This window comes from Pipistrellus hanaki, assembly GCF_964339955.1.
Source record: "Pipistrellus hanaki genome assembly, chromosome: 2".
Classification (NCBI taxonomy): domain Eukaryota; kingdom Metazoa; phylum Chordata; class Mammalia; order Chiroptera; family Vespertilionidae; genus Pipistrellus; species Pipistrellus hanaki.
The window spans coordinates 117,630,573-117,649,009 of record NC_140504.1 but is presented as its reverse complement, the minus strand read 5'-3'; the positions used below and the strand labels follow the sequence as shown (position 1 = coordinate 117,649,009).

At 42.8% G+C, this 18,437-nt stretch overlaps 1 protein-coding gene across 1 annotated transcript in view; it reads left to right on the top strand.

The window, feature by feature from the left end:
- Nucleotides 1-18,437, top strand: part of TXNDC5 (thioredoxin domain containing 5) — a 35,242-nt gene that overhangs the window by 1,020 nt on the left and 15,785 nt on the right. Inside the window, exons 2-3 of the mRNA XM_084875606.1 lie at nt 2,993-3,142; nt 8,725-8,830. Of these exons, the coding sequence (XP_084731732.1) occupies nt 2,993-3,142; nt 8,725-8,830 (256 nt within the window). The remainder of the gene's footprint in view (nt 1-2,992; nt 3,143-8,724; nt 8,831-18,437) is intronic.

The following is an 18,437-nucleotide window of genomic DNA, read 5'->3' as shown; positions in this document are numbered from 1 at the left end:
CTGCCATAGTTCTGGGTAGGGCTAACCTCAGAGACCCCTACCCTGAGAATTGTCCTAGGAAGGATTTGCACCAGCACAGGTGGTGTTTTTCTTCCTAGGTGCCTCCGAGGTGAGCAGAAAGCTAGTGTTTGGGCTCAAGGCAGTTTGCAGGCTCATTGCAGAAGTCGGCCTCCTTCCCCACTGTGAGGGAGAAGCCCATTGAGGTGTGGGAAAGGGATGGAGAAGGAACAGAGAGAAGATGCCTAAGAAAAACAGCCTATTCAGAAAACGTGCTGGCAGAAGATGGAGGAACTTTTCCCCCTTTCTCCCCATATTCAAGTTATTACTGGACCGTATTCAGTTTATTTGGAGTTAAATCAACTTTCGGGGGTGGGTTTGAGTCACAGCTATCATGTATTAACAGTGTTTCAAGTTCTCAAGAACCAACTGACTTGGATTTTTATTTATTTATTTATTTATTTATTTAATATATTTTATTGATTTTTCACAGAGAGGAAGGGAGAGGGATAGAGAGCTAGAAACGTCGATGAGAGAGAAACATCGGCCAGTTGCCTCTTGCATACCCCTTACTGGGGATATGCCCACAACCAAGGTACATGCCCTTGACCAGAATCAAACCTGGGACCTTTCAGTCCACATACCGACGCTCTATCCACTGAGCCAAACCGGTTTCAGCTGACTTGGATTTTTAGAACCTGATATAGAAAAAGTGGTATAGAAAAGTACATTAAAATAATTATTTTTATGTACTTTTCTATACATAAAAAGTACACTGGTATAGAAAAGTACATAAAATAATTATTCAGTATTAATAGTTACTTTGGGAAGGAATATTCTTAGAGTAACTATTTCAATTATATACAGTACTTAATTGGAGCTAATTCCAGTGGAATAAATCTGTCTTTGTATTTTCTCTTTATTTTTAGAAGAAAAAAATGGCATGTAGACATAATAAGTCCATGCATGGAATGGAGTATTAATTTTGGAGAATCTGTAATACCAGCTAGTCCTGGACTGAGTGAGGGAGAAGACTGGGAAATTTGAGCTCTTGGTATTAAGTAAATTCTTTTTTCATTGTATGTGGTTTATTTAGGTGGATGCCCCCAGAAAAGTAACTTAAAGTTTTTATTTTGCCTCTGAATAGTCTACTATGAAGTATTTAAACAGATATGTGGGGGTTTTCTATGACGACATTTAAAAGTTACACTTTAACAGCAGATTGGAACTCAGAATATGCAGTGGGTTCCCCCAACCCCCCCATGTCATTCCGGTTTCAGTTTCTGTGGGATGCTGGAAGCCCACATGTGGTTTGAGATCAGGGGTACCATGCAATGAAAACATCGACCTTGTATTTTTGCCCTGAACTTGACAGATGTAGGGTGGTCCCACTGTGGGTCTTGTGCCAGTATCTTCTCTAGGACTGGTTTGCAGGTCACACTAAACCTTGTGGTGACGGTGCGGTGAAGGTTGGGGCCACCTCCTTGGCAGGACCAGGTGGCTTTGCTCTGCTCCATGGCCAAAGACACCTTCTGAATCAGCTGGTCTCAGGTCACACTGCAGCCAGGAGGCCCCAAACCGGAAGTGCTAACTACACGGCACCTGTGGCTCTATCCCTGAGAAATTAGTATACCACAGGCACGTGCTAGATGCAGAGAACACAGTTGTGAAAAGATTATGCTGTCGTCTTGGCCCCTTTACCACATATACATAGATATTACATTGGTTTCCCCCCACAATTATCTTTCAGAAAAGAGGGAGTCATATTGTTTTTGGAATATCATAGAAAGCAGGGATTCTCTTAGCTTCCCAAGAAAGTGCTGATTAGGGAAGATACATTGGCTTAAAGCAAACTTTTTTTGTGCTACTTTTAGATGTGTATTGTAGAGATATCTGTCAGAGAAGAAATTATTTAACTGAGAAATTACTTTGAGGATAAGCAAGCATCCTCAAAGCATTAAAGGTCACTTTAGAAAGCAGCACAGCAAGCAGTTACATTGTAGACACCATGCAAACACACTTAGCGGGTGAATGGGGAAAAAGTACCCATGTGCCGTAATGATACATGACCGCTTGAAGCTTGATACAAAGTTTCTAGAATTCAGTCATGGCACCGCAGACAGCAGACGATAAAGAAGATCAGCTATATGACAATAGATTTAATTGATGGGAAAGATGCTGATGCTGTTAAGAAGTGTAAAGAACAGCACGAACCAATAATTCCAAGTTAACATTAATTTAAATGATTGGCGATTTAAAAATATCTCTGTGTAGTTAAACTCATACAATGACCATTATAAGCATACATTTGGTTATATCAAATTTAGAAGTGTGTGTGGACACAAACTTTTTTAAAGCTTCTCATTCAGGAGAGTGTGCAGAATTGATTTAATTTTGGGGTAGCCTTGCATTTGCAGATATTGGGTATATAGTAGAGGAGACCTGACTAAATAATAAAGAGGCAATTATAGCAAAAAGTGCTAGGCTGCATCAGTAGAGAAAGAGAAGAGAATGGGCACCGAATAGCCTGAGAAGTCAGGGCTGGAGGAAGGGACACCTAAACCAACCTGAAGGGCAAACAGCAGTTAGCTAGGAGGGTTTAGGGAGGAGGCACCAGAGCGCGTGTAGTGACGCAGCTCTGGCCCTTTCAGAAAGCTGCGGGTCCTGCAGTGGAGGACAGGGGGGCCTGCAGGGGCAGGAGGCAGCTGGGGCACGGGGTGAAGGGGGAGCTCAGGAGGGGCACCTCGGGAGGACCTAGCAGTCAGTACCTTGCGAAATTTGGATGTCATGGTAAGAAAACTGCGGGGACTTTCAGGTGGGTGGGTTGTAAGCAGGGGAATGAGGTTTTGCACTGCTGTGAGCTAACCCATCTCTGCTGTGGTGTAAGGAAGGAGTCAGAGAGCCCCATTGCCCGTGGAAATGGCTGAAAGGGGGCAGGGGTTGGGCAGCCTCTGACCCTGCACTCAGTATACTTGTTACTCCCACCCTGATATAGGTGCGGACACTGCCAGCGGCTGCAGCCTACTTGGAATGAACTGGGAGACAAGTACAACAACATGGAAGATGCCAAAATCTACGTGGCTAAAGTGGACTGCACGGCCAGCTCAGACGTGTGCTCCGAACAGGGGGTGCGAGGATACCCCACGTAAGTAGGGAGGGCACGTGCTTCCCGTGTCTTCCAGGTTTTCCACATCTCTGGCCAGCTGCCTTTGGCCAAAGAAAGCCCAACTCATATTTTGGTACCTTCCTTTGTAGTTCTGAGGCGCGAGGGGCTGCTGAATTTAAGCAGGCCGTCCCTGTTGTTAAGAAAGATTATATTTAACACCAGGTCTATACTAGGTGTCTTTTTGTATTGTACCTTCTATGGGAAAAACCTTTCATTAATCAGTGTTGGGTTTTCCTGTTTATAGGAACATGTGTTTTCAAGGTAAAAATGATGGTCTCTATGAGGTCCTGTCAGGTTGGATGTTCAAGAGGACATTACACAATTGAGTACAGATTTTGTCATCTATTCAGTATTGATTTTTCTTTTCTTTTCTTTTTTAATATATTTTATTGATTTTTTACAGGGAGGAAGGGAGAGAGATAGAGAGCTAGAAACGTCGATGAGAGAGAAACATCGACCAGCTGCCTCTTGCACACCCCCTACCGGGGATGTGCCCGCAACCAACGTACATGCCCCTGACCGGAATCGAACTTGGGACGTTTCAGTCTGTAGACCGAAGCTCTACCACTGAGCCAAACCGGTTTCGGCTCAGTATTGATTTTTGATCACTCTGTTATTCCTAAGCATCTTCCTAGAGTAATTTCCATGTGACTAGCACAAGGCTATTTCTTTTGGACAGAAAGGTAACAAAGTGGGATACAGTGTTTCTGACAAGTAACATGACTTCCTTCCATGACAGTTAAAAGGGTTTTTGGTTTTAAGACATAGAAATGGAAACTGACTTAATAAACAAAGAAGACTGTGAGGGGAGCTCTGAAACTCAGCTGCAGAGATTTGGGGGTCTGTTTTTATGGGTCTCCCTTAAGATGCCTCTATCTTCTGGCTCTGGCTCTGATGCCAGGGTGGACTTGGGTCACTACTCACTGGCCCAGCATGGGCGGGTGTTCATTCGGGAACAGAGAGGCCGGATCTCATAGGAAAACAGCCCCATTCAGGCCGCACGGCGGGGGAGAGCCTTCTCCAAAAGAGGGCGGGCGGCGGAGGGGTTGGCTGCTGCAGCCACAGAAATACTTGTTCACATTGATAGACTAAGGAAAGTCTATCCAAAACCTGAGCTTACCTCCCAGCCTGGGAGTCAGGATGGAAAAGCGGAAGGAACTCTGGGCTGGAACCCAGAAGCCGGGGTTGAATCCCAGCCCCACCGTCTAGTTAACCGTGTAACTCTGGCCACACGGGCTGACTTCTGAGTCTAAAGTAGGACGCTGAGACTCACCCCACTCCCCTGGACATGGTTATGAAACAGAATGTGTGCAAACACCACTCTGAGCATACCCAGCAATGTTAGGTTTCCCCTGACATTTGGAAATTCGGCATTTCCACATAGGTCTCTGGAATTCTTGGTCTTTGGTGAATGCTTGCTAATCTACGTGTCATAGTTAAAGTCTGCACCAAGTCAGGTCACATAGAGATAAAATTTCCCACCGTGTGTCCCTTTTCTAAAGGCACCAGTGTCCTGGCGTCATCGCATTGCCTTTAAAGTAAACTCTGCTTGGATGGAGTGTCCCAAAGAAGCCGTCACTGAGTCGTAGGAGCAGGAGAGGAGATAGCTGCTCACCTATTGAGAGCCTGTGACCTCAAAGTGCAGGGGCCGCAGCGAGGGTTGACTGCGGTGGCCGCTCTGAAACAGCTGGCCCACTGTGTGCACCACCAGCCCTGCCAGAGGGAAGGCGGAACAACAGGAGCTGTCACAGGGCTGAGGGCGCACGGTAGGGGCAGCAGAGAGGGGAGGAGAGGTTCCACCTGGACTTGACTATATGAGTTATCTGGCTGCAACTCCATAGACGTTCTTCGCAGATTTTAAAAGATCCATGTTGGGTCACGTGTCCTGATTTTCATTAAGAAGACTAGAGGCCCGTTGCACAAAGAGATCCGTGCAATAGGCCTTTCTTCCCTTGGCTTCCAGCATCGATTTTCCTCCGGCACCTGGGACCCAGGCCTTTGCTCCGGCCGGAGTCTGCCATGTTCCCTACAGACTGCCATCTTTGCTACAGACTGCCATCTTTGTCTTGGCTGTTGGGGAGTGCCACTCCTATAGATCCCTTCACCCCCCGCCCTCCCTTTCATAGCAGGCGCCTGGAGAGCTGGGCAGCTGCCATCTTTGTCCTAATTTGCATACTTACTCCTGATTGGCTGGTGGGCGTAGCGGAGGTATGGTCAATTTACATGTTTTTCTATTATAAGGTCTCCCAAATAAAACATTGGCTTTGTGTTTGAAAACAAAGCAAAGTGAGCTTCTCACTATGCTGGATGTGATTTGGGAAGGACCCTGCATGCCCATGACACACAGGTGCCTGAGGAGAGATTAGTTTCATTGAAGGCAGGAGGCGGATGTGCTGAATAAAATGTAGTCACAGGAGGGTGTTCAGGTTACCTGTTGAGCTTTTATTTGCAAGGCCTGAATCGAGTAGCGGATGTCAAAGCCTGAGCATGGGGTGTGTGTGTCGCTATATCTGCCTTTGTGTTATTCTTCCTGGCCCCTGTCACTGGAGACGAGGATTGGAGAGGGAGGCAGTGAGTTTCCGTGCCCCTGCAGGTGGCTGACTGCTCAGGAAGGTGTTGAGGTCCTCCTGTGGAGCCAGAAAATAACCTCCTTCCTCTGGGAGAACGTGAGCAGGGGCAGGCTAAAAGAGGCTCGTAGGGCTGCCATAAGAGCACACAAACTGCTGGTTGAAAAGAATAGACGTTTATTCTTAGTGCTGGAGGCCAGCAGCTCAAAATCAAGGCATCAGCAGGGCCATGCTCCCTCGAAACCTGTCAGGGAAGCCTTGCCTCTTCCCTGCTTCTGGGGGTTTGCTAGCAATCTTCAGTGTTGCTTGGGGTGTAGATGCACCCCTCCGGTCCTCCATCTTCATGTGGCCTTCTCTCCAGGTGTCCAAATTTCTCCTTCTCATAAGCACACAGTCATAGTAAATGAGAGCGCACCTTATTAACCTCAGTTTAACTTACCTCCGTAAATATACTCTTTCTACATAGGCCACATTCTCATATGGTCAGGACGGCAGCAGATCTGATTTGGGAGACACAGTTCGGTCCATAGCACTACCTCATTGCTTGTAGCAGAACTTTTGTCACATTGTTTTCCACAGTGACCTATACATTTGCTCCCAGGAGGTCTCCTTGAAAAAGAAATAGATGACCAAAAACTCCCAAATGCCAGCAGAACAGTTTGGCCTTATATCCTGCAGCTCTCTCTCCCTCCACAGAGAGAATTGAAGTCAGACCGAAAAGCCTGTAGAGGAAGCTCTAATTTTATTTCTAGGCTCTATGAACTTCAGGAAGAATCTCAGACGTGGGCAGGCAGAGAAGTTTTCAGTCCATGAAAAAGAGATTTTTAAAAATTTTTGTTTTGTTTTTGCTCAAAGCACACCATGTTGGAAAAATAGCACAGGTTGGGTTTTACTGATTTTTAAAGTTAGCAAAGAAATGGGGAATGAGTTTGACAACGCCTTTCTGGTATTTGAGGATCCTGAAGCTCTTTGGAGAGAGATGCTTGGGAGGGAGAAAGCAGGTAGAGAGGACAGTAGCATCTTCTAGTTCTCCGGGCCAAGCACATGTTTCCAGAGCTTTCTACGGTCCCAGGGCTGGGTCTGGGCATTCCTCTTCTTTTTTTAAAATTATTTATTGTTTAAAGTATTACATGTAAGTATTACATAGGTCTCCTTTTTTCCCCATTGGCCACCCCCAGCTCATGCCCTCACCCTCTGTGTCATTGGTTATGCTTATATGCATAAAAGTCTTTTGGTTGATCTCTTACCTCCCCATCCTCACCCTCCACTACCTTCCCTCTGAAGACTGACAGACTGTTCGATGTTTCAATGTCTCTGGATGTACTTTTGTTTATCAGTTTATGTTGTTCATTATATTCCACAAATGAGTGAGGTCATTGAGTGATATTTATCTTTCTCTGACTGGCTTATTTTGCTTGGCATAATGCTCTCCAGGTCCATCCATGCTATTGCAAATGATAAGAGTTCTTTCCTTTTTCTTTTAAATATTTTTTAAAATTGATTTCAGAGTTCTTTCCTTTTTCTTTTAAATATTTTTTTTAATTGATAGGGAGAGAGAGATAGAAACATCAGTGATGAGAAAGAATCATTGATTTGCTACTTTGTGCATGCATGTGCCCTTGGCTGGAATCGAATCCGGGACCCTTTAGTCCGCAGGTCGACACTCTATCCATGGAGCCAAATTGACTAGGGCTAAGAGTTCTTTATTTTTTACAGCAGTATATTCTTAATTGTGAAATCATACTTTGGAGTTGCTTACAATATTAAACTTCAGGAAGTCAGGCATTCTTGCCAAATCTAGTTAGCTTTTGGCTTTTTGTTACGGTTGTAAAAGTGTAGGCTGCTGAGGAAGTGGCATGAATATTCTTTGTTGGCGGCACATTAGGAAAGTCACCTAATAAGCCCATCGCAGGATCTTGCTTCTGGGTGAGGCCAGTAAGCCTGCTTTAATGCAAAGACCTTCTGCAGCCAATGTGTGGTTTTCTGGTGTAGCTGTGAGACTTCATTTTAAGTCATGTGGGGAGTTAGCTAGTCAAACCCACAGTTCTGATTGCGGCACATTTACATTCTGACACTGAATTTTGGGCATCTGCCAGCAGACTCCAGGTGCGTGCTGTAGATTGTCAGGGGTGTTTCAGATGAGCGGGGTTGCCAAAAAAAGCCTGTCTTGTGTGTTTTTCTGTCAGTAGCCACATTTCCCCCTCCGTCCTTGACATCTTCTACTAATTCTGTCAATAGAAGAATTAATCCTGCCCCCTATTCCTTGACACCTTCTACCAAGTTTTATCACGAGCATGTTTTTACGTGACCGGTGGCGTGATACAGGGTCTGGAAACATTAACTTGAGCCTCTGATGATGTCTTTTGCTCACCTCTAAAGGAATGCTAAATACTCTGCAGATCTTTTCAGGGGCTAATATGTGTAGAAAAAGAAAAGATTCCTTCTCTGTGGGGAAGTGAGTAACCTTTAGCCATTGTCAAGGTTCTTCTTATACCTGGATGCTTGTGCTTTGTAAGTCAAGGAGCTGTCATGGCAGCCTGGAAATACAGTGTTGTTTCTATCACAGTTCTCATTTAAAAAATATAAAAAAGCGGGACACAAACTACTAAAGCTGGGAAGGAGGGCAGACCCCTGGCAGGGAAAGCTTGAGAGTTCTGCACATGTGAACACCTGCAGCCTGGGGTGTAATGCACAGATTTGGGCTTGATGTGTCCACCTCGGCTTTATTTTTCTTGAATAAAATATAAAAATTTAAAGACTATAGGATTAAATGAACATATTATCTATATTATTATTATTATTATTATTATTATTATTATTTTTGCAATTTTCATCAGAGAGTGGCAGGTACTGCCTGGCTGCAGCCCACTGGTCACTCACTCCCTGGCTGCCTCACTAAACCAGCTTGCTCCCTGATATGATGGTGCTCTTTGCTCCAAGCAGTTTGGAGCGCTTTAAAAATCTGCTCTGTCAAATCCTCTGTTCCCCTTTCAGCTTGAAGCTGTTCAAGCCTGGCCAGGAAGGTGTGAAATACCAAGGTCCCCGGGACTTCCAGGCCCTGGAAAACTGGATGCTGCAGACACTGAACGAGGAGCCTGCCGTGAGTGCACTGAGCGCCCTCCCTCCCTCCCTCCCTCCCTTTCTTCCTACATTTTGGGGTAATACAGAGGCCAGTTTAGGTGAAGAGTTAAGGATACTATTTTCAGACTACTTTTTACCTTTTTAGGATTCATTGATATAAGATTAACTTCTTTTTCCTTCTCAGTTTTTTTATTGTGTTAAAAAACACACAACAGAAAACATACTATCTTCACTGTTTTAAATGTACAGTTTAATGGCATTAAATACATGCATAATGTTGTGCAAAAATCACCACCCTCCGTCTCCTGAACTCTGTTCAGCTCTAAGACAGAAACACTGTACAATTAAACACGAACTCCCGAGCTCCCTTCCCTCCAGCCCCTGGCAACCACCATTCTCCTTTTTGTCTCTATGATTTTAACTCTCTCTTTTTTTTAAATATATTTTATTGACTTTTTACAGAGAGGAAGGGAGAGGGATAGAAAGTTAGAAACATCGATGAGAGAGGGACATCCATCAGCTGCCTCCTGTACGCCCCCTACTGAGGATGTGCCGCAACCAAGGTACATGCCCTTGACTGGAATCAAACCCGGGACCCTTCAGCCACAGGCCGACGCTCTATCCACTGAGCCAAACCCGTCTTGGCTCTATGATTTTAACTCTTAAGTACCTTATGTAAATGGAAAAGATTAGCTTTTTAAAAACTTTTTTTTTCCATATATTTTTTTGATTTTTCACAGAGAGGAAGAGAGAGGGATAGAGAGCTAGAAACATCGATGAGATGAGAGAGAATCATGGATCAGCTGCCTCTTGCACACCCCCTACTGGGGATGTGCCCGAGACCAAGGTACATGCCCTTGACCGGAATCGAACCTGGGACCTTTCAGTCTGCAGGCCAACGCTCTATCCACTGAGCCAAACCGGTTTCAGCTTAAAAACATTTTATTGTGGAAATATCCAAACATGTACAAAAGTAGAAAGAAGAGTCTAGTGCCATGATGTCCATCCCGTGTGCCACAAGAATCTTTAAAACATGCAACACTTGACTCTCCAGTAGTTAGCTCTGTGTGCCACGAGTTGAAAAAGGCTGAAAACCGCTGGCCCGGTGAACGATGTCTGAGTGAGGAGGAGGTTAATGAAGATGGTCTCTGTGTCCATCCCCCACTTCAACAAGTATCTTAGAGTGTGAATCCTTCTTTTCTTCTCAACCCTCAGTCTGTAAGACCCTGCTGGCTTTGCTGATAACATAACGTAATATTCTTAAAACTTTCAGTGTCTTAATTTCCTCTGTACACTAAGGGTGATACCAGGAAGTCATGGAAACTGGATGATTTCTGAGATTATTTTTTAAAGACATCGCTGTGTGTAGAATGTTCCTTACTACAAAAAAAATTTACAATCCTCTCCTCTTTGATGTTGGGAGTCTTAATTTTTTTTATGAGTCATTATGATTGTAAGTTATTCTTTACGTGTCCCTTCTAGTGTGGTGCTGACTGCTCAGTCTTCAGAGGAGTGGGGGGCTTTGGTGGTCTGTGATGTTGAATTGGTGAGGGGCTGGAAAGGTGGCCAGCATTCCCGTGCTGGATGTTTCTGGTGAAACATTTTAAGAGCAGTTGAAGTCTTAGAATGTAATTTTAATTTAAACCCTTAATTTAGACTACTTTATTGTCTCAGATAGGTGTTCACAGATTTAAAGGTTGGTTGTGCTCATGTGCAGTTCCAGTCTTTGGGGGGCTCAGCTGCTACTGCTGTCATTTTCCAGGGTGTCTGTGTGGTCCTTCATGCCGTGTCCCTTTGAGTGTGGTGCCGACTGTCAGTCCCCAGAGGCTCCGGGGACTTTGATGCTTCCTGTGTGCACCTGTATCTCACACCTCATAGTCCATGAGTATATGGTGAACAATGCTGGGATGTGGCATTGAATAAGTTGACCAGAGGCTTGTCTAACTTAAGAAACATGGGAAACCACAAACCTCACAGAGAGTAATTTGCATCTCCATCTTGGCAAGAGAACTGGGTGAGCCAGGTGCAACTTTCATGTAGATTTTAGCTTCAGATTGTTTTCTTTTGTGAAAATGTTCTCTGATGGGAGGAAGCTAATTTTAAAGAGGAGCAAATAGTTTCGAAAAAACTTTTAAAATAAACTTTTCACACAACCCCCCCCCCCCCCCCCCCCCCCCCCCCCCCGTCTTCTAGGTTGACGTTATTTAAGAAACCTGCAGCCAGTATCAGGATGGCAGAGAGGCTCACCTGTGGGCCAGAGAGCGTCCCGTTCATGGGGGACAGCCATGTGCAGGCTGGGAGGGCCGTGCGTGGGGCCGGGGCCAGGGTCAGCGTAGATGTCCTGAGAAGCAGCGTCTTGTCTCTGTGTGGGAGGGCACGGTGCATGGAATCCACCCATCACCACCCTAGAACCACAGTTAACCCAATGGCCATATCTTAGTACCTCAGAGCAATAGGGATCTCAGCCAATTGCTAGAAACAATGACTGAGCCTTACTGTAGAAAAGCTCATATATTCAAACTTTATATTGCAATCTGAAAACCTTTTCAATTTGAACTTTGCTGTTTATTATAAACAAAAACTTTTTAAAAAGTTATCTATATTTATATCTATGTAACTGGATATATACATTTTTATATTAAACAGGATAAATTTAGATCCCCCCCCCCCCCCCCCCCGTGAGTGAATGGCAATATTAAAGAAACTCAAAGAGAAGAAACCTACCATTTCTTACAGTCTACCCCAATTTTTACATTTCCATGTTTACATCTGTATTAAACAGTTATAGTCATATGAACATAGTTCATTTCATGAATGATCTTATATAGTGATATTGTCTTTATACTGATCACATATCATGACAATGGATATTCAGTTACTTATAATTTTCTGTTATCAGAAATGCTCTAAGGAACCTATTTATAAAGGACATTTTTTTCTACCTCTCAAGGATGTGTTTAGAATATATTCCCAGACATAAAATAGTAATAAATAAATAAATGCAAGACCACTTTTATTGCTCTTGATCAATATTGGCAGATTGCTTTCTTAAGAATCTAGAGTGGGAAAATAGATGGTGTCTGGCAGGACCGAGAGGGTGTGAGTGAGTGAGCTCCCAGGTGCCTCTGTGAACTACTGCAAGGCATGAGTGGTTCAACTAAGGGCACAGGGCTCCTGCAGCAGAAGCTGGATCTTGCACCTTCCTGCTACCAGCATCTGGTCTCCATGGTCTCACTGCTCCAGCACGCAGGCCCCCTGAGCCTACTGCCCCAGTGGACACTTCCTGGGTGACACTGTAAGCCGCTGGTGGGCATGTGCATACCCAATCAAGGGTTCATGAAGCAGAAACTGTGAGGTTCCCTTTCCCAGCGGCCAGCATCTGGACACCACAATACACCACAATCGCATCTCTCCAGCATGTGGGCCCCATGAGCAGACAGCACCTGGGCCCCTCTGTGAGCTGTCACTGGGCGCATGCCTCCGCAACCAAGGGCCCACAGCCTTCTCTGAAGGATCCACAACTTCCCCCTCCTGACTGCCTGCTTCTGAACACCTTGGTGAGTTACTGAGGATTTGCCTCCCCGGACAAGGTCACACAGCTTTAATCCATAGACACTGAGACTCCCACATCCCCAGCTGCTGGCTCCTGGACTCCCCTTGGAAATTTTCAGAAAGAAATCACTTGGGCCAGAGTCCCACTGCCTCAACTGCAGACTACGGGACAGTTGCTCCCTATGGTCACGGGTTCCAGGACCTCATAGTGAATTGGAGATTGACACTACCTTCAGCAAGAGTCACACAACACTGGCCAAAGTCACAGTACCTGAGCCTCAGGCCCCAATATCCCTTCCCAGGCCATGGACTCCAGGAAATCACAGTGAACACAGACCATTGGGACCTCAGGCAACCCTTTTCACAAGAGCCAGAACCATGATCACATCCATAGCAGCTTGCACAATGAAACCAGGAATGAGTCACATTTCCTGACAATCCATGGCGAGACTTCATCCACAAATGAGAAATCAACATTCAAAGCCCAAATAGATCAGAAGAACCCAAATAGCACAAGTAGGGGGCTCCACGAGGTCACCAAGCTCAGGGGATATGAGAGACTGCACCACTGGGTCCCAAAAATCATCAACTACATGGAACCACTCCCAAAAGAATCTGGATAGCAAAGCGGTTAGATCTAAGACATAGAAACAATTAAAACAATACAGCAATAAATAAATAAAAATGGAAAGACAAAAACAAAAAAACAATCCCAAAGGTGGTTGGGGGGGGGGGGGGGGGGAAGAATTACCAGAAAAAGAATTAAATGAAATGGAGTCAAGTAACTGGACAGAGAAAGAATTCAGATTAATGGTTATAAAGGTGCTTAAATGTCTGGAAGACAAATACAAATCTATGAGAATTATAAGGAGTTGAATGAGAATGCCACCAACATGAAAAGGAATCGAGGAGATGAAGAATGACATAGCCGCAATAATAAATACAATGAAAGGCTTTAATGGTAGAGTAGTAAAAGCTGAGGGCTGCATCAGCAAACTAGAAGACAGGTAGAAAAACACACACACACACACACACACACACAAACAAACAAACAGCAGCAACTAGAAAGAAAACAACAAACAGGAGGAGAGCCTATGAGAGATTTGGGACAACATGAAATGAACCAACATCTGCATAATAGAGGTTCCAGAAGGAGAGGAATCGAAGCAAGGACTAGAAAACCTGTTTGAAGAAATAATAACAGAAAACTTCCCTGATCTTTGGAAGAAAAAAGCCATACAAGTCCAAGAAGCACATAGAGTCCCAAATAAGATGAACCCAAAAAAGACCGACACCAAGACACATCATAATTAAATTGGCAAACATCAAAAACAAAGAAAGAATCTTAAAGGCTGCCAGAGAGAGACAGAAAGTTACGTACAAGGGATCTCCCATTAGACTATCAAATGCTTTATCAACAGAAACTCATCAGGCCAGAGGGAATGGAATGAAATATACATAGTGATGCAAAGCAAGGGAATGAATCCAAGAATACTATACTTAGCAAGGCTCTCATTCAAAATTGAAGGTGAAATCAGGAGCTTCACAGACAAGGGTTAAGGGAGTTTATCCAAGCCAGCAATGCAAGAAATGCTGAAGGGACTGATGTAAATAGAAGAAACAAAAAGGGAAGAAGGAACACAGGCATAAAGAATAAAAATGGTGACTAACAAGTGCCTATCAATAATAACCTTAAAGGTAAATGGATTAAATGCTCCAATCAAAAGACATTGGATAGCTGAATGGATAAGAAGACATGACCCATATATTTGCTGTCTACAAGATACCCACCTCAGAACAAAGGACTCACACAGACTGATAGTGAAGGGATGGAAAATAATTTTTCAGGTAAATGGAAATGAAAAAAAAAAGCTGGAGTAGTAATATTTATATCTGGCAACATAGACCTCAAAGTGAAGTCCAGAACAGGAGATAAAGAGGGCCACTTCATAATACTAAAGGAGGCAATTAAATAAGATGGTATAACTCTGGTAAATATATATGCACTTAATATAGGAGTACCCAAATACATAAAAAAACTTCTGGAAGATATCAAGGGAGAGATCAACAGCAATACAATCATAGTAGGGGACTTTAATACCCCATTGACACTACTGGATAAATCCTCTAACCCAGTGGTTGGCAGAGTCCCACTGCCTCAACTGCAGACTACGGGACAATTGCTCCCTATGGTCACGGGTTCCAGGGCCTCATAGTGAATTGGAGATTGACACTACCTTCAGTAAGAGTCACTTGGCCCCTTGAGTGCAGCTCTTCCACAAAATACCACAGCCTTGGTGAGTCTATTTTGAAGAAGTGATGTTAGAAGAAGTTTAAGATTTAAAAATTTGGCTCTCGCCAAAACCAGTTTGGCTCAGTGGATAGAGCATCAGCCTGTGGACTGAAAGGTCCCAGGTTCGATTCTGGTCAAGGGCATGTACCTTGGTTGCGGGCACATCCACATTAGGGGGTGTGCAAGAGGCAGCTGATCAATGATTCTCTCTCATTGATGTTTCTAACTCTCTATCCCTCTCTCTTTCTCTCTGTAAAAAATCAATAAAATATATATTTTTTTAAACTTGGCTCTCGCCAAAACCAGTTTGGCCAATATTCCTGATGAACAAAATGCTAAAATCCTTAACAAAATTCTAGCAAATCAGATCCAGCATTACATTAGAAAGCTCATAGACCATGACTAAGTGGGATTTATTCCAGGGATGCTAGGCTGGTACAATATCCCCAATCAATGAACGTGATACATCACATAAACAAATTGAAAGACAGAAATCACATAATCATATCAATTGATGCAGGAAATGAATTTGACAAAATCCAGTACCCTTTCCAGATTAAAAACTCACAGCAAATTGGGAGTAGAGGGATCATACCTCAACATAATAAAAGCAATATATGACAAACCTACAGCCAACACCATACTCAAAGGGCAGAAACTTAACCCATTTCCCATAAGAACAGGAACAAGACAAGGATGCTCACAATAACCACTCCTGTTTGACATAGTACTAGAAGTACTAGCCATAGCAATCAGACAAGAAGAAGAAATAAAAGGCATTCAAATTGGAAAAGAAGTAGTAAAACTGTCTTTATTCACAGATGACACGATACTATACATAGAAAACCCCAAAAACTCCATAAAAAAAAAAAACTACTAGACCTAATAAATGAATTTGGCAATATAGCAGTATACAAAATTAACACCCAGAAATCAATAGCCAATTTAACACCCAGAAATCAATGGCCTTTTTATATACCAATAATGAACTCACAGAAAGAGAAATTAAAAAAAAAAAAAATGCCATTTACAACAGCAACAACAACAACAACAAAATTAGGATACCTAAGAATAAATTTAACCAAGGAGGTAAATAACCTGTACTCAGAAAATTACAGGACACTGAAAAAAGTGATAGAGGAAGACATAAACAAATGGAAAATATACCATGTTCATGGATTGGTAGAATCAACATCATTAAAATGTCCATACTACCCAAAGCAATCTATATATTCAATGCAATCCCCATTAAAATACCAACAGCGTATTTCAAAGACCTAGAACAAACTCTCCAAAAATTCATCTGGAATAAAAAATTAAAAAAAAGACCCTGAAAAACTGCAGAAATCTTGAGAAAGAGGAAAATGTTGGAGTCACAATACCAGATATTAAGCTATACTATAATCAAAACTGCCTGGTACTGGCACAAGAATAGACCTATAGACCAATTGAGAAGAACAGAGAACCCAGAAATTGACCCAAGCCACTATGCTCAATATTTGACAAAGGAGGCAAGAGCATACAATGGAGTGAAGACAGTCTCTTTAATAAATGGTGCTGGGGAAATTGGACAGATCCATGCAAAAAAAAAAATGAAACTAGATGACCAACTTACACCAAACACAAAAATAAACTCAGATAAAGGACTTAAACGTAAGACGAGAAACTATAAAAATCTTAGAAGAATCCATAAGCAGCAAAATAGCAGACATATGTTGTAGCAATATCTTTACTAATACAGTTTCTAGGGCAATGGAAACTAAGGAGAAAATAAATAAATGAAATTACATAAAAATAAAAATATTCTGATTAGCAAAAGAAACCATCAACAAAATAATTAAGAAAGCCCAGTGCATGGGAGAACATATTTGCCAATGTTATATCCGATAAGGGTTTAATCTCCAAAATTTATAGGGAACTCATACAACTTAACAAAAGGAAGATAAACAATCCAATCTAATAATGGGCAAAGGACCTAAATAGACACTTTTCGAAAGAGGACATACAGAAGGTCAAGAGACATGAAAACATGCTTTAAGTCACTAATCATCCAAGAGCTACAAATCAAAACGACAATGAGGTACCACCTCACACCTGTCAGAATGGCTATCATCAGCAATCAACAAATGACAAGTGCTGGCAAGGATGCAGAGGAAAGAACCCTTGTTCACTGCTGGTGGGAATACAGACTGGTGCAGCCACTGTGGAGAACAGTATGGAGTTTCCTCAAAATATTAAAAATGGAATTTTCATTTGACCCAGTAATCTCATTTCTAGGAATATATCCCAAGAAATCAGAAACACCGGTCAGAAAGGATATTTGCACTTCTATGTTCATAGCAGCACAATTCACCGTAGCTAAGATTTGGAAACAGCCAAAGTGCCCATCAGCAGATGAATGGTCCTCAGACCACTGGTTGGTAACTGCTGGGTTAGAATACTGTGGTACATCTACGCAATGGAATACTATGCTGCTGTAAAAAAGAAGTAATTCTTACCATTTTAAACAGCATGGATGGAACAGGAGAGCAATATGCTAAGCTAAATAAGCCAGTTAGAGAAAGATAAACATCTCTTGATCTCACTCATTTGTGGAATATAATGAACATCATAAACTAATGAACAAAAATAGAGACAAAGAAGCATCGAACAGACTGTCACACTTCAATAGGAAGGCATGGGAGGGTTGGGGGGTAAGAGATCAACCAAATGATTTGTATGCATACATATAAGCATAATGAATGGACACAGACACTAGGAGGGTGAGGGCATGTGCTGGGGGGTCGGGGAGGCCAGGGAGAGGTGAATAGGAGAAAAAGGAGACATGTACTTTACTATCTGTAACACCCTGTTTCCCCGAAAATATGACAGTGTTTTATATTTATTTTTTCTCTCCCAAAGTTGCTCTAGGTCTTATTTTCAGGGGATGTCTTATCTTTCCATGCACTAGGTCTTATTTTCGGAGGATGTCTTATTTTCGGGGAAACACGGTACTTTAAACAATAAAATAAAGACTAAATAAATAAAAATTTTAAAAAAGAATCTAGAGTGGACCCATTTCTGTGACCTACTGTGGGGCTCTCCTGTAGTAGGACTGGGCTGGTGACTGCCCCAGAGCACAGGAAGGGGTGGTGTCCTCTAGTGCCATAAATAGCATTTTAATACTGGCAGCCCTTTGAACATCTTATACCAGCAGCAGAAAGGAAAACTTCATGAGGTTTATGATTACAGCTCTGGACATCTTTGAGCTGTCAGCACCTTTAAAGCTTTCAGTGACTTAACTTGGATATTCTTTTTAATAGAAATATGAACTGCCATATAACAATTGAGTAGTGCCCCAGTGTCTGCAGCAAAATGGTATTTCAGTGATCTTTTCTTCATTGCAGCTATACTGGCCTCAAAAGTGGACAAATTTAAAATTGTGTAGTAAGTACTAGAGTAAATGCATAGCTGTACACCTTTGTGTCTGCTCAGGTACTGGCAGAAGTGTCTTTTTTTTTTTTTTTTTTTTAATGTCATTGATTGATTTTAGAGGGAGAGAAAAACATCCATTTGTTGTTCCACTTTATGTATTCATTGATTGATTCTTGTATGTGCCCTGACCAGGGATTGAACCCCCTAACTTGGCATATCAGGACTATGCTCTAACCCAGTGGTCGGCAAACTCATTAGTCAACAGAGCCAAATATCAACAGTACAATGATTGAAATTTCTTTTTAGAGCCAAATTTTTTACCTTAAACTTCTTCTAACTCCATTTCTTCAAAATAGACTCGCCCAGG